Source organism: Miniopterus schreibersii (genome assembly GCF_964146895.1).
Source record: "Miniopterus schreibersii genome assembly, chromosome: 12".
NCBI lineage: Eukaryota > Metazoa > Chordata > Mammalia > Chiroptera > Miniopteridae > Miniopterus > Miniopterus schreibersii.
The window spans coordinates 25278867-25295502 of record NC_138112.1 but is presented as its reverse complement, the minus strand read 5'-3'; the positions used below and the strand labels follow the sequence as shown (position 1 = coordinate 25295502).

At 38.3% G+C, this 16636-nt stretch overlaps 1 protein-coding gene across 3 annotated transcripts in view; it reads right to left on the bottom strand.

Annotated features, from left to right (window-relative positions):
• The window catches only part of GRM5 (glutamate metabotropic receptor 5), a 377398-nt gene that overhangs the window by 65218 nt on the left and 295544 nt on the right, over positions 1 to 16636 (bottom strand). For all 3 annotated transcript variants that reach the window (XM_081152626.1, XM_081152627.1, XM_081152628.1), the window contains 3 exons: positions 13860 to 14106; positions 7611 to 7779; positions 1700 to 1826 (listed from right to left, as the gene is read on the bottom strand). In XM_081152626.1, coding sequence (XP_081008752.1) covers positions 1700 to 1826; positions 7611 to 7779; positions 13860 to 14106 — 543 coding nt within the window. The remainder of the gene's footprint in view (positions 1 to 1699; positions 1827 to 7610; positions 7780 to 13859; positions 14107 to 16636) is intronic.

Sequence of the window (16636 nt, the reverse complement as noted above, 5' to 3'; positions counted from 1 at the left end):
TCTAACCACTGAGCAAACTGGCCAGGGTGATATAATCTTCCTTCTTTTCTTTCTAGTTTTCATGCCAGATTCTCTTCCTCTCTCTTCCTAACTTCTGGTCCCTGGTTCCTGCTAGTTTATGATGGCTATTAAGAATGTGGTTAGCTTAAATTTTACGTTAATGGCTTTACTGATGAAAACACACTCTCACAATGTAATTCAACATTATACGCATATATGTTTGCACATATATATGTATGTACATATGTGTATGAAAAAGTAACCCACAATCCCACCACTCATAAACATATTTTCTTATCAGTAGGTAACCTTCATTTCAGACATCTTTCTATGAATATATATGTTTATAGATAAATATATAGACATTAACGTCAGTTGATTGTCACTCCTAGTTGTTTTTCTAAATAATTATTCAATTCTAAGTGGGCTCATATCTCTTTACTGTGCTAACAATCCTACAGAGTTTTGTTTGAGTTAACTGAATTAACATTGGTAAGATGCTTTAAACGGTTCCTGGCACACAGGAAGCATTATGTGTGAGTTAGTTGTTATTATTATAATGAGGGCACTGACCCAAAGGTGACCTGAACTGTCATGTTGTAGGCCGAAGTGGGGTAACTAAGCCAAGTGGGTGGAAGAAAGGCTTACAATCTTCCCTAAAGCTAGCTAGTCCAGGCATCTCTGTGGCAGGTTTTAGGATGGCTGCAGCCATCAGAGCAGTCTTCTGCCAAGTGGCTCCAAGTGATCTGTTACTTTGCATCAGAGTCAGTGAGACAGGGTTACAAACAGCTCTAGGTTCTTTGGAAAAGTACCAGAGATCTCAATTAAAGGTTCGACTTCACGTAATACCAATGTGGAGATCTTCCCGTGTTTGTATTTATCCCCTCTCCCCACATACATACATCATTTCATTTTCCTGCTGGAAAACCTCCACTGGCCCCCCACTGTCTACAGGATAAAGCCCAAACTTTTAGTTAAAGGCTTGCTTCATAGGATGGTCCTAAGACCTACTTTCATCTTCGTTTGTAACTCTCCCCATCGTTTTACTGAAGGTTGACACGCATTGACTGCATGCTTCCTCTATGTCAGGCAGTAGCTACATTCCAGGCAGAAAAGAAAATACATGTATGGACATGGAAGACTCAAATAGCACTGTGTGTAGATGAGAGTTACAAGCATCCCTTTATACTAGAATATAAAATGAGAGTCATACAGTGGCGGTGAATGAAACTGGAAAGATCATAGGAGGGGGTGGGAGAGAGGGCATTTTGTGTGCCATGTTGAAAAACTTGGAATATATCTATAAAGATATGAAAACACTGGTAAGTGCTGAGCAAAGAAATAAAAGGGATGAATCTGTATTTCTGATACATTATCCAGTAGGAAGGTGAAAAGCAGACTTAGAGGCATGTGGAATATCCTGAGGGGGTGAAAATGCCCAGTAGAAAACCTGGGGATTCTGATCTAGTTTGGTGGGGAGGGTGGGAATATAGGCCAATCTCTCTGCAAGATCTATAGGTTTTCATGATCAGCCAGGTGCTGGGAAGGCTTCTGTTCCCAAGGAAATTCTTTGTCACCTAAAGCAAGGCCATCAAGATGAGAAATACTTGGAGACGTGACCCCCTCCTCCCATATCTGTGTATTTTTCAGGTGTTTTTTTTTGAGAGATGTGCCTCTGCTGACGTTGCGATACACGTACCGGTGAGGTCGTCCGTGGGCCAGGAGCCCAGCTGGCACGCCCTGCAGGTGTACTCGTCCGAGACATACTCATTCTCCTTACACGGCGTACAGGTCCAACAGCAGCTCACCTCTCCCTTCCGGATCACCTAAGGCAAATATTCAAAATTCTGATTATTTCTTTGCATCGATAAAAATCCAGCAATCTTTTGTTCAAATGTACCGCTTTGCAGAGCAGAAAGGGATTTCACATAAATTATTTCAAATGTTACCAGATAGGCAGTATAAGTATTAATATTATCATTATATAATCAAAGAAACAGGCTAAGTGACCAGTTCAACATCATAAAATTGGTTGGTGATAGGATCAAGAATTAAATTCAACGAAAGTTTTTGAATAATTAGCTTTAAATACCTGTATTTAGTAAGTGTCTGTGTTTGTGCTCACATATAAATACACATACATCTACATACGTGTGTATGTAACTGAATTTTCCTGAGGCTATGTCTCTCTTTTCTTCAAATTTAGAACTTTTGCTCTCTGGATTCACCTTGGCTTCCCTCCACTAGTTCAAAGTTGTTAGCAAAAAACATTGTATATCTGCTAGATTTCAAAAATCTATCCATATTGATAAAAAATAATTAGGAATTTGTGTTGAACAAAGAGGCAAAATTTGAACTTTTTGGGGAAGTCATCTCTTGGTCTCTGTTTCTACTAAAAATCTGGTTCAAGAATTCAGTCCATTACTTCTTATTCTAGTAGCTTTGATTTGCTTGGGATAAAGGTGACTACAGATAAGGTCACTGAGACTATTATTGACCTCTTCATCTATTTGATATTTTAAGACAATGGAAGAGAAGTGAAATAATTTAACAGTTGAAAGAGTCTCAGATGTTAGACTGAGACTGTCTTCCCCCCCCCACCACTAATGCATGAATAGCCTCTGTGGAATATATTATTCATTAAACATTCTTATAAATAATTAAAACTGTTTTTAATAACCAGCAATAACCAGACGCAGCGGTGATTACACTCTATTCCTTATCTTAGACGCTGACTATTAAGGACTTTTGCTAATAACAACGTCTAGATATTTATAACTAAATACAATTGTAAGGTGGCACCTTTCTCTTATTTTGTACCATTACTTGTGCTGGCTCCAGAGAAGTGAGGCAAAATTGCTAATTAGACTCGTTTAATCAAGCTAAAGTATTCTTTCTAATGATATTGACTATTTACTGGCTATTTAATGAATGCCATATGCTGTTAACTCATTAAAACTTTAGAACAACTCTGCATAAAAAAGCTGGTTTTATTTTATTCTTTTTTTTTCAGGGAGAAAGTGGAGGCATAGTGAGCTCACACAGCATCTACAGGTAAATGGAGACTCAAACAGTGGCCGCTGACCTTCAGGGCTCCTGCTTGTGAACACCGAGCCTTACTGGTCTATATGAAGGTTGGGTCCATGATATCCTGGAAGATGTAGAGGAAAGAGTACTGGCCGGGGAATCGGGAGGCACCACAGCTCTAGTCTTACTTATACCCACTAAGTAGTTGTGCATCCTCCCGTCGATCCTGTTTCTTCAAACCAAGACCATTGCTTTTTAAATAAACCTATATGTATAGGGTTACCTGAGGATTACTTTTTAATGATGTAAAATATAGTAGCTAAAATTAAATGCCACTTAACTTTTTCAGAGATGAATTCATGGACAGCCTGGTAAAATTTAAAGCCCTTTTATGTATAAAACTTTATAAATGGAACTATTCTACCAGTTGGCAAAGAGTAACGAAAACCTGTCTAGATGGATAGTATGTCATTTCTACAGAGGTCTCTCATTAGTAAGTAATCACTGTATTTATTAAAATTCAGTCAGGACAATTGCTCCAATAAAGGAATGTAAACATTAAAAAATATCGCAGAACACAAAAAATGTTAACTTTTTTATTAATAGTATTCATGTAAATATTCATATAGAGAAATTAATTTCATTTTTGAGGTAATTTCAACCACAATGGTAAATCTATGGTAAAACTATCATTGGATAAGTACTAGTAATGCAACCAGACACATTTCAAATACTGAAGGATCCTTTCTTAGCAGGGCCTGGCAAACAAAAGCAGTTGCATTTTCCTTCTAGAAGTATGCTGACTTCTTATGGTTCAATTCATACTGGTTTGTGAATTTCACTTTTTTTTTTTTACCAAAATAAGTTCATGCCCTTCTCCAAGATTAAGTCGAATAATACAATTTTTTTTGAATCAGTAGTGACAACTGATATATCTTCGTCTGATCATTCAAAACTGATTTGATTTACTTTTACTCACTTGTTATGTATGTTCTGTTCACATTAATTTTGCTTTGATTTATTTATTTATTTATTTATTATCACATTTGTTTTGAATACAAGAGGTGGAGACAATTCTTTTTCATAGTAATTCCCATTCTTTTTGAACATCCTGGAAGTAGTGCTGCTTTCGTTATGAATAACAATGTGTAACATATTTGAACCTTTGCTAGACTAATACCCTTTCATGGACTCTATGTTAGTAAATCTGAACAATGCCATAAGAGGCTGATATCACTAATGAAGTTGCTAAGTGAGAACCTTAAACTATATTAAGAAAATATTGTAAATTTTATATTTAATAGGGTGAAAATGAGATCTGGTTGTGAAAACAGAATTTGGAATTAAAATGACTGAATAAACATTATTACAAATTAACTAGTATTTAAAACATTGTAATAGAGAATCAAATTATTTCACTGTTAAATTATACCTAGTAGAATAGGTTAGAAAAGTATATACACTTGACCCTGGACAATGCAGGGGCTAGAGGCACCAAACCCCCCTCCTCTCCCCACCCTGGCACAGTCCAAAGTCCACATATAACATTTAACTCCACAAAAACTTAAGTTGTCCTGCAGGGAATTGTTTCCAAGACCCCCTGCAGATACCAGAATCTGTGGATGCTCTCAAGTCCTCTCTATAAAAGGGTGTAGATTGATGCATGGTATAAGGAAATCTCCCAAATCAGTCATGCAGCATTTTGAAGTTATGTGTTCAAACTGTATTGGTGTGAAGAGTCAAAACAACATCCATGTGGCAATTTACACAGGATAATACTTCTACAGGAAGAACTGGAAATTGTGGACAATCAATATTCTGAATGAATCCATAAAGAATTTCACATGAAGTGTTTAACTGCAAGATGATCAGCCAAGATGCAGACTGTAATTGTATACTAAGGGTCAGCAAAATTTTTGCAAAGGACCAGACAGTAAATATTTTAGGCTTTGTAGGCCATACGTTCTCTGTTGAAATTCAACTATTCAACTCTAGTTACTATAGTAGCCATATGGAACTAGTTATAGACAATACATAAACAAATGAGCATGGCTGTGTGTCAATAAAACTTTATTTACAAAAACAGACAGGAGGTCAGATGTGGCCTGTGGATCGTAGCTGACCGACCTTCGTGTACCATAACAAAACATGAGGAACTTTTCAGATACTGCGTGAGCCATTGGGCTATTTAGAAGATATTAATAAATTTATATTTATGTCATTCTTCCTTCTGGCCTTATGCTTACTAAATCTGCATGACGACCCCCTGAAGACCTTAACAACTGATACTGAGATAGTCAATGAGCGATCACCTCAAATGTGTTCTAAACAGTGAGGTGAGGCTGACTGAACAGAGCAAGGCCGGCTCCTCTAGGTATAGTCAGTGCCTGGAACATCCTGTAGTACTTAATAACTATTTGATGAATACATTATTTTGATACTGTTTTTTCCTTCCCCTAGGTCATTGTGACCCAATAGATAAGCTCCTTTTCATTTTTATTACACTCTCCTCCTCCTCTCTCACTGGATTATTTCCTGTTGGCCAGACCTTATTTAGTATAACAGTAGCTTTCATTTACCTCAAACTGTCAGAATATCCCCTTACCTGCTTTGCACATACATTTCTCCTTGCTCTGTTCTATTCTATTCTAAATTCTAAATTCTAAATTCTAAATTCTAAATTCTAAATTCTAAATTCTAATTCCTAATTCCTATCCTATCCTATCCTATCCTATCCTATCCTATCCTATCCTATCCTATCCTATCCTATCCTATCCTATCCTATTCTACCTGGCTTCTGTTTCTAGAAGGTCCCAAGTGAAGGGCTAACCCCAATTCTCATGTCTTTCCTTCAGCCCTTCTCTTCCTTGGCCTCTCACTTCCATAGACCACCATCTTACATGACATCGAGTTCTCTGGTTCTCTATCTGTCCCTGACCCTGTTGCCGCTCACCCTCAAGCTTTCCTTCTTTAAAAAAATTTGTTTTTTTAAATCCTCACCCAAGTATATGTATTTATTGATTTTAGAGAGAGAGGAAGGAGAGGGAGAGAGTGAGAAAGAAACACTGATGTGGGAGAAAAACATTGATCCATTGCCTCCCACATGCACCCCGACTGGGGATTGAACACACAACCTGGGCATGTACCCTGACCAGAATCAAACCTGTGATCTTTCAGTGTTCGGGATGATGCTCCAACCAACTGAACCACACTGGTCAGGGCTACCTTTTCTTCTTGCAGATCTTCTTCAAGGTCTCTATTTTTGGTGCACATTTATTTTCTCTCTATACTTTCAGGTGTAGGGACCTCATCTACTCAAACAGCTTCAACTTCAGCTCTGTTCAATTAATCCCCAAATCTGTATCTTCAACCTTATTTCTCATTGTTATAGACCAATATTTTTCATCACTGACTACATATATCAAAACCAACAGGCCCCAAACTAACCCACTGCCTTTTCTCTAAAACCATTTTCACTTTTCTGTTTCCGACAATGGTATTTTCTAGTTACTAAGACTTGGAATCACAGCCGATTGTCTCAGACTTCTTTTTCTTCCCCAACCCTCTAACCAATTGGTAGCCAGGGCTGGTTGAGTCTACCTCTCTAATGTTCATCTCAAGTGTCTCCTTTGCTCACTTTCCATTCTCACTCTTTCTTCTACAATTCAGGGCCCTTGTCACCACAGTGTCCTCCTAACTTGTCTCTTCTTTTGTTATTTATGTTTCATAGCACTACTCAGCTATAGCCCAGCATATGTCCACATTTTGGTCAAAATTATTCTCAGACTTCTTGGTTAATAAAATTAAGTTCAACCGATGTAGTTTGACATTCAGAAACTCTCCATAAATATGGATTCCATCTATGATTTCAACTTTCTCTTTTATAATAACTAGACCCGAGATTATTCACTGTTATTTCAGAATAACCAACCACTTTTATACCTTTCATATTAATGTTCCTTTACTAGAACAGTAAGTGATTATTTCCCCTCGTCTCTCTCTGAAATCATATCCATTGTTCATGGTGCCATGTCTGACCTTTTATTCAGAAGAAATCTCTCCCTTTCCTTTGTATGAACTTATATAGCTCCCTTTTTGTCTTTCTTAATAATGTCATCACATTTTACATGATGTTATTTATCCGCGCCCAAAATATTTTTCCTCATCTGGATTATAAATCTTCTGACAGTAAAGGTGTCTTATTTATTTTTCCCCATTGACATAAACTATTACATTACTAGGAGTTTGATAAATATTTGTTAAATTAATTGCAAATGAATATGATTTTCAACTGTGAACTATTCATTCCCAGAAAGCATGTCTTTAAAAGCTTACACGAGTGGAAAGGGTATGGGCAAACATGACTCATCGATCAGTTCCATGAGTCCAAGTGCTAAGATTATTGTGGATCATACTAGGTATCATAAGGAATCAATGAGAAAAAAGGAAAAAATACATTTGCTGACATTAGAAGCTTATGCATAAAAGATAAAACAAGTATCTAAAATTTTAAACAACAGCCAAAGATAATGAACGCTTTTGAATTTACAACAAAAATGAAAGCAGCACGGATGCCGTTTTACCTTTATCTGGCCTTTCTCACACGGCTCGCTGCACACGGATCTGATGATGGTGCTTTTCTTGGACCACACTTCGTCGTCATCCATTTTTAATTCTCCATTATCCCAGCTTCCAACGTTGATATAATCAAAATAATCTTTTCCCATTTCCTTGAAATTCATTATTTCATACCTTAGGAACAAGAGTATAATAATCATTCAGTTAACAATATAAAACGCCAGCTATGAGGAAGCAATAGATTGCATTCCCAAACAGTGCAGCTACTGTCAAAGCAGGGACACTGGAATTTTCCACGACAGTCCACTAAGAATAACAAAAAGCCTGTCTGTTTCACTTTGTCTTCAGAAACTTTTTTTTTTTTTAAATGCAGGCTTACACCTGAAATAGAAAATAATCCCATGTGAGAAGGAGACCTGACCTTAGCAGGATGAAAGACAAGTTTGGAAATAACATCAAGAAGTTAAAAAAGTACTGCTGTTAGGCTTCTACAAAAGATAGACAGGTTTTCGTCCCCACTCAAGTAAAATAAAATTTTCCTTTTCCAACCAAGTGAGAAATTTGGTAAATCTTTAATTTGTCCTCAGCTGTAGGGTATGTGGGGGTAATTTGGATAGGGCCTGATTTTACCTTTCTTATTTTACCCTTTTATCAATGGCTAAATTCACTCTATAAAGACACCCACAGGAGTGATATCTGAAATAAGTCTGAAAATAAGCTTCTAAAGCATCTCATGCAATGTAAAAATCCTGGGATATTCTAGCACCATGTGAGTTCTCAGCCTTTATTGGCTGTTATTTTTGAGTATGGGGATACAGATGTAAAGAGGGAAAATTGATGCGTGTGCTCAGGTGATTTTTCTTATATGCAAGAACATCACCAGAGAAGCATTTCTGAAATTATTTTTCAATCTGGGAACACTGGCTGAGCGGTATCCCCACTGCATCAGTTCCTGCACCCATACCTATAGGTATGTCTTAGGGGCAGATGTTTCCACATAGTACCCTATGGTCCTCCCTCCCAGGGCTTACAGGGTTGGCAGATGGGCTCTTGTAAATGCCTCCTGCAACCTTCCATGCTCAGCGTATTCAGTTATCTGGAAATTGACATGGATGGAAAACTTTCTAGCTTTTGGGTTCAAGTTGTCAGATGATCATATTCAGACCAATGCTCAGCACATAAATACTATGGACAAATCTGACATCAATCTGTTTGGACGCACACTGTAAAATGATACCATTCAGTTTTCATTCACAATCACATTTTTTACTATAGTATCTTTTTCAGAATGTTAACTCATTCTTAAGTTTTGTTGGCTGTTCAGTGGCTTAAGAATTATTCTACAGTGTTTTATTTGCAGTGGGTAAAAATTTTTAGTAACTGTCTAAATCCATTTCTAAACCCAAAGTACCAATCTATAGGATACAAAACTGAGTCCTACATCTTTCCACTCTGCCAGTTATCCCATGGCTACCAAGTATATAATGAGTTGAGATAGCAGAACACAGAACACAGGTAAAAAGAACTCATATATTATGTCATTGGCTGCTTCAAATACATTGGGCTTCTAAGAAGGTCTTCAAAAGGTGACTCTGTGAGCAAGTAGCTTTTGAACATTCTCGGCTGGGAGGAAGAAAGAAATGTTGATGTCAGGAGGCTTCTTTCTTTGCTGCTATTGATTTGAACAGATATGAGAGTTTCACTGTTCACCCCCAAATGAGCCATCAATCTCATTATACCAGTTCTTAACTCTGAAAAGATATAGTCCAAACTGTTAATTCACAGCTAATGGAACTGAAGCTCGGTGAGGTTAATGAGCGTGACCAGATTGCAGAGCACGCAAGCGGCCGAGCCAACACCTAACCTCAGCCTTTAAGGCTCCATTATCGAGCTAGAGCTAAGAGGTCAATTTCCATTGTTTCAATATTGCAGAAATCTACTCTACATTTTAAGGCTTTTTATGACTATCACCATGCTTTTTTTGTTTTATATAGAAATGGTAAAAAGTGAAGGGATCTAGGTTTTGAAAAATAAGCATGACAACTCTTTGCCTCCCTCATCTGCCACTTCTTTAACTGGCCACAATTTCAAGTTGAAATATCCTGAATTTTTAAAAAATTAATTTTATATACTATGCAAAAAAAATCTAAAATATGTTTTAAACAAAAGGAATAAAAAGCAGGGCTCAGTTACATAAATAAATTTCTGAGTGGTTATAACTTTCTGAAAACTAGAGCAGGCTCCCTCAGAAATAGTGAGGTTTTCCTTACCCAACGGGGTAAAGTCAGAGGAACTAAAACATCATTTGGTGGAGGGCATTGTGGAGAGTACTGGGTTTACATGGCTCCTAAGGTCCTCTCAGTCTATAATTCTTGTGCCAAGGTGCTTTTAAAAAAAAGTTTAGCTCTTAAATATGTGATAAATTTTCTGTTGGTCAACATAATGGACACTCCAAACACTCACTGGTCCCTGTAACAAAGCAATTATAATGATCTATGCATTTGGGGTGGTATAATCACAGATTAAAGTGACACCACAGAGTTGGTTTGAGCAAAAATTTTAATGGTAACTAATAATGAAACCTTTTCCAAATATGTGTATGTGTGTGTGTGTGTGTGTGTGTGTGTGTGTGTGTGTATATCCACATACATATATGTAGAACCACTTCAAATGTTATATAAAAAACAATGAAAAAAATCCAAGGTAAATTCTTCTAATTTGATGTTTATGCCTAAGATCTGTATAGTGTCATTTTTCTGTTACTAATTGACTGTGTAACCTTGAGCATTCCTCTTCCTTTCTCTGAAACTCAGTTTTCTCCCAGGGAAGTTAGGATTGAAACATATCATCTCCATGGTCCTTCTATGGACAGAGCCATATAATAAGAATCAGTGTGCAAACTAGCTCAGTGTGAATTTCTAGTGTCCTACCCTTGTTTACTATTTGTCACATCTGTTTTTATCCATCTGGTCCTCATTTCCTGTCTTCTTTTGGAATCATTTTGGTTTTAGTATTCCTCTATTGGCGTTTTAACTGTTCCTCTTGTATTAAAATTTTAGTGGGTGCTTACAGGACTAAAATATGCATTCCTAATTTATCTGATTTTCTACTTAAAATTAATGTGCCACTTAAGGTAAATATAAGAACCTTGCCCTTGTATAATTCTATATCCCCTTCCTTCATATTGTCAAATATTTTATATTTACATATTTTATATCCACTTATAAGCCACTTGTAATGTTTAACATTATAACAATATAATGTTAAAATTTTTGCTTTAAATAGCCATTGGTCTGACATTGACTCTCCATGTTTCCTCTGTCCAATTATGGTCAGTCCCAGGCTGTGACAAGGCCTCTGAAACCTCAGTTTTCAATGAACTCTCTATGCCAGAGGTGAGAAAACTTCTGCTGTACAGGGACAGACAGTAAATACTTTAGGCTAAGTGAGATTGTCTCTGTTGAAACGTCTCAACATTGCTCGTGCCATGTGAAAGCAGCCACAAACAGTATCTAAACAAATCAGTGTAAATGTGTACCAATAAAACCTTATTTATGAAGACAGCAGACTCGATTTGGTTTGCAGACCATAGTTTGCTGACCCGTGATCTATACTGCTGGTGGTGAATAGTACAGGTCCATGTTTCTTATCTATAACTCCAGATTCCTTAGGGCTTTCAAAACCACAGTTTTTACTTTTATAATTTCACTTGGCAGTGTAACATGACCCAATCTGAATTTACCTAGTGACAGAACCTGACCCACACTGTCATGAGGCTATTTGTAGCCTATTTATCACACTTCATGTGAATATTCATATGTTTTGCTGCAGAAATATTAATGTGTTGATTAAGCAGTGCTGCTCCACAGCATGCTGGGGGCATCAGAGGACTGTATAACTTTTGTAGATTTAAACATTTTGAATTGTGTTGCACACTGGCACTAAGGTTTTCATTAAAGAATTGTGAGCTGATAGGAGTCCAATTAGATGTGAGGTTGAAAAACAATGATTCTAGTTTACTCTCCAATGATTCACAAGTGTGTGCACCTGAGTGGGCTGCCACCTCTCTGAGCTTCCTCTGCTTAGGCTCCTCCTTTGCAACTGGCATTTTAAGGGAACACTTGATTACCCCAGGCTCCTCTGGTTCATTGCTCCATTTGGAAGCAAATAATGGCTTTTTGGTTGTGATCCTGGTTGATTAATTGGCAGGATGTTGTACTCAGCAGACTGAGTAAGAATCCTGATTATCACTTGTTAGATTTGTCTTTGGGGAAGTCATCTAACCTTTGTGAGTTTCAGTTTTAAAGTCTTTATCTGGAAAAGAGAATAATAATATTACTTATCTCAGGATTAAAACAGAGAGTTCAACTTAGTGTTTGACTCAGAACACACACTCAATAAATTTATCTGAGTTCTCCTTATTTTGTAAATATAACTGGATTAGTTGGAAAAACAAAAAGTTGCAAACCACCTTTTCCTGAGTCTGGCTCATGCCCTCAAAAGCCAATTCTGATAATTTATTAATGGGTTAATATAATACCCAACCTTAGTAATGCATGGAAAATATCTAAACAACTGTGAATTCCGAGAAATTGTTTGTAAAATTTCATGTATATTGTCATTGAGAGAATACTTCCAAATTTTATCTGAGTCTTAAAGAGATTCATGCTCCAAAAAAAAGGTTAGGAACTATTGTCGGAAATGTGCCCCATTACAGCATATTTGGAGGATTATAACTGAGACAGGGATGTTCTGTCTGACTCATTAAGATTTCCCATTGGAATAGAGCTGAGCCACTTCTTCACTATCTGGGCTGTGAAACTAGCTTGGGTGTATGATATGAAAACTCTTTGAACTGGTGAACCTGTAATCATTAAAGTTTGTAAACAAGTCCCAAGCTAATGCCAGTGCTGGAGGGATGCATATAGGAATGATAAATCCATGTGTAGAGGCCTTGACCTAAGCCCAAAGACTGAGCTCATTGGTCTACCTGCCACAAGAAGCGTTACAACAAATGCCAAGTTTCTTTGACCCCAGGAAAATGCTTTTATCTCTCCCACCCACTGTGCACTCCTTGCTGCCCACCTCCCCCAGTGGATATACTGAACAGTCAAAAATTAGAAAACCACATACGAAAAGTCAGCTAATATTAGCTAACAGCCTGCCTGGAGCAATAGTCTTCACATCTCTAGAAAGAGAAAATACCCAGCTTTCCTCTTGGCTGTATGACTTGACACTAGTTGTCACTTATAAGTCCAGCTAGCGGGATGGTAAGAGCTGCATTAGAGACAAGCTACAGCTTACCTTGGGAATATGGAAACAAGCTAATCCAAGGTGGTTGTTACAATGTGTAGGTACCTAGTTTGTAAATCATGAAGCCTTCTTTTGGCACCTTCAACTGGTCAACTGCAAACATTGTGTAAGGTCACCCTCTGCAAGCACAGCTGTCAAGCATAATCTGCTACTGGAAGAGTACTCAGGATTTAACAGTGGGAGACCAAAGGACCCCGATTGTTCTGGAGCAACGCAGAGTGATAGACCCAGCCCTAATACAACCCAGAATATCAATTCAATGACATCATCCCTCATGGATTAAAAGTTCCATGTGTAGAGTCACCTAAGAGTTTGGAGAATGAAATAGATGTAAATTCTGATAAATCCTAGGTACTTAACGATTTTCCCTGGAGGCTGACCTATAATTATGAGTAAGTTCATATTTTCAGGCTTCTCTCTGTAAGTAATGAAAGTGAAATTTCAGAGAAAAAGGCAATTTAGTCCTTCTGAAGGGAAAGAGTACGCCAGTTGGAGGGTAATAAGATAAAATATGACATAACTCACAGTAGGTACAGTGAACAATATAACAGCACCTCATGCCTGTTTCTGGATTACCAGAGATTGAATTATTTCTGTTTCAGAATAGTTTTATGACCCAAGGACAGATCAGAATACAGGGAACAGCATGACAAACAGAACTTGTTTTCCATTATGATAATGTGAGGCTCCTGCCTCTATGTTTAGATCTCTGAAATGTGGGGATGATTCCAAGGCCATGTTTTGCACATCGGCATCAATACTTTTCCCTGACTATAGGAAGTAGGGCTTTCCCTCTCTGTCTCTGCTCACTTTGTGATGTCAGAGCTTGTCGGGAATGGCCAGGAGGCCTGTATAACCACAAAGGACAGAAACAGGCACTTCAGGATCAAGTGATGGCTGTTGCTCAGGATCTATTGTCTAGAGGAGAATTGTAACAATACCTTCCTGGAGAGTCTCCATTCTCATCGAATAGGATCATATCTCCAGAAACCCCAGTAAAGTTGGTTTTCATCAGGGAGTCCAAAAGTTTCTGTCCATCAATAGGTTTCATTGCATCGCAGAGGCCCGCATAGCCTGGGCAGAGGGACATCTGCATGTTGTGAAGCCCATAGGCCATGGAGTAGATTGCATTGATCACAAATCCCATTTTGGAATCTTGAACGTGATGTGTTCTCAGAGTCAGAGAACCTGTGGGAAACAAATTAGGAATTAACTTTGAGATTTAATTCTACTATAGCTACGTCTATGATTCTGAATAATCAGAGAATGTAGTGGAGCAATATTATAGCTAGAACCAGAGGCAATACTAAGACCCAGGTGCTAACATATTATGCCTAATAATTGTCTTCTGTTTCCTATTTTTTCCCCTCAAAACCCCTTTGGACTTGAATCTCCAAAAGTACCAAGATTCACTTACCCCATTACCGGACTCTGGGAATGAATTCAGGATAGTACTGCATTTCTCTACCCCAAAAATTACCTTTAGGATGGATTAATCTCCCTGAACTCAGCTGTGATAACTAACATATCTCCATGATTTAGCAATCCTCAACAAATCTCCAGTGTCCAAACTATTAAGTTCTTACTTAGATGAACAAACAAGATCCTCCACTATCTTGTCTCAACTTACCTATTTAGATCTATCACCTGTCACTTCCAACCGCAAATCATATGCTATCCATAAACTGGACTATTTGGATATCATGAAATATAACATTTAAATGCCATTAATTCATTAATTAATTCAATAAACATTTATTGGAGTCAGAGTATACATAAAGGTGTGTGGCAGACGAGCTGGGGAAACCTCAAAGATGAAATGACCCTGGATTTTGCACTTAAGAAGAAACTTGTTAAATAACAAATTATGCAGCTAAAGAGAAAAGCATAAGGTGATAACTCTGTAATACATGTGGAGTTAAAATCTATAGAGGCGCAAAGAGGGAGAGATCCCTTCCAATGAAGGGTTCTTGGGAAAGTGGCAGTAAAGAATTAACATTCAGTATGGGTTATTGATTCAACAAATATGGAGCGAATGCCTGTCCCTTCTGACTGCTCGGAAGTGGGGGACATAATGTTGAACGAGAAAGACGTAATTCTTGCTCTTGTTTACTTAGAGTCTAGAGGGCAGGTGAGTGTCTGGTTTGACAAGTGCTGAGGCCGTACTGAATCAGGAGGGGCACCAGACCCGAAGCGCACCGAAGCTGAGCGTCATGGTGGAGTATCAGCGGATGAAGAGCAGGGGGAAGAGTGTCCCAAGCATGGCTGAAGGTTCACAGATGAGACAGAGATACTGGGTTTGGGAAATTTTAAGAAGACTGAAATGGCCAGAACATGGAATGGGAGGTAAGAGATTGGGGAGAACTTAAGTAGTAAAGGAAAAAAGAACTGACTAAGCCACTTTAAGTTTGCTGTGCTTTATTATAAGAGCATGGGGATCCTTTATAGTGTTTAGGAAGGAATCTGATCAGATTTACATTTTAAAAAGACCAATCTGGCTACAGTGTGGAGAAAGATTTAAAGGGCTCTAGGAGTGGAGTCAGGAAGACCCATTAAGAGGCAATGCAAAAGAAAAAAAAAGGCAATGTAACAACCCCAGTGATAGCTGAACATGGCCTTGACTAGGGCAGAGGCCATCGTCATGGACAGGAGTGTTTAGGAGACAGAATCTACGCCCAGGCCCAGTGACTGAAATTGCATACAGGACGAATGAGACATACAGGAAGAGCACGGTCGTAAGGCGAAAGGAACAGCCACGGTAATGACAGAGTTTGTCATTTGGTGAAAAGCTTCCTTTAAGGGAATAAAAAGGAACTCTCCAAAGATAGCATGGTTCTTGATGAGTTTCCAAACTACAGATATATATTACCCCATTCTGGATTGCTGGCCCAAATGCTGACACTGTTTCCCTGAGCACAGAGGATCAGTAGGAAAATCAGTATGGTTCACCCTGACATAAGAATTAGATGAGGAATCCTGCTTCCTTCTCAAGGCTAGACACCGGCCCCAGGCTGCCAACCAAATCTTACTATTTCCTTCTCTACACTGAGTCTATTCACAAGTCTGCATTTCCCCTCATGCTGCTGGAAACTCCATTCTTCTAGGTGCCAAGTCAAATACTCTGGAGATACTCTTGACTCCTCTCTTTCCTGTGTAACTTCTCAACTCTTATTTGATCTATTTTGAAAATATATCTAGAATGAAACTATTTCATACTGCTCTACTTCTGCCAGGTTCGAGATACATCATTTCCTGTCTGTATTACAGCAATGGTCTTTTAACTGGTCTCTTTTCTACCTTTGTCCACCCTCCTTGTACTCTAGCCAATTTTCAACAAAGTAGCCAGAAAAATTCTGTTAAAATATGTCAGATCATGACATTCCTCTGATCAAACATACCAGCAGCTCCCTTATTACCGAACGTAAAAGTCAAGTCCTTGCAATGACCATGGAAGGTGTACAGGAGCTTGGCTCACGGTGCTCCACCCTAACCTTTCTGACTCCATTCCTGGTCCCCTGCTCTTAAATTATTCCTTTCTAGACACACTGACCTCCTCCTGATCCACAAACATGCAAGGTGTGCCTCTGCCTCCAGGCCCTTGTACTTACTGCTCTTTCTACCTGGAATGCTCTGCCTCAGAGATCTGCAGAGCCTGTTTCCTCCCCAGTTCAGGTCTTTACTCAAATATCATCCTCTCAGTAAGACCTTCTTTGGACAT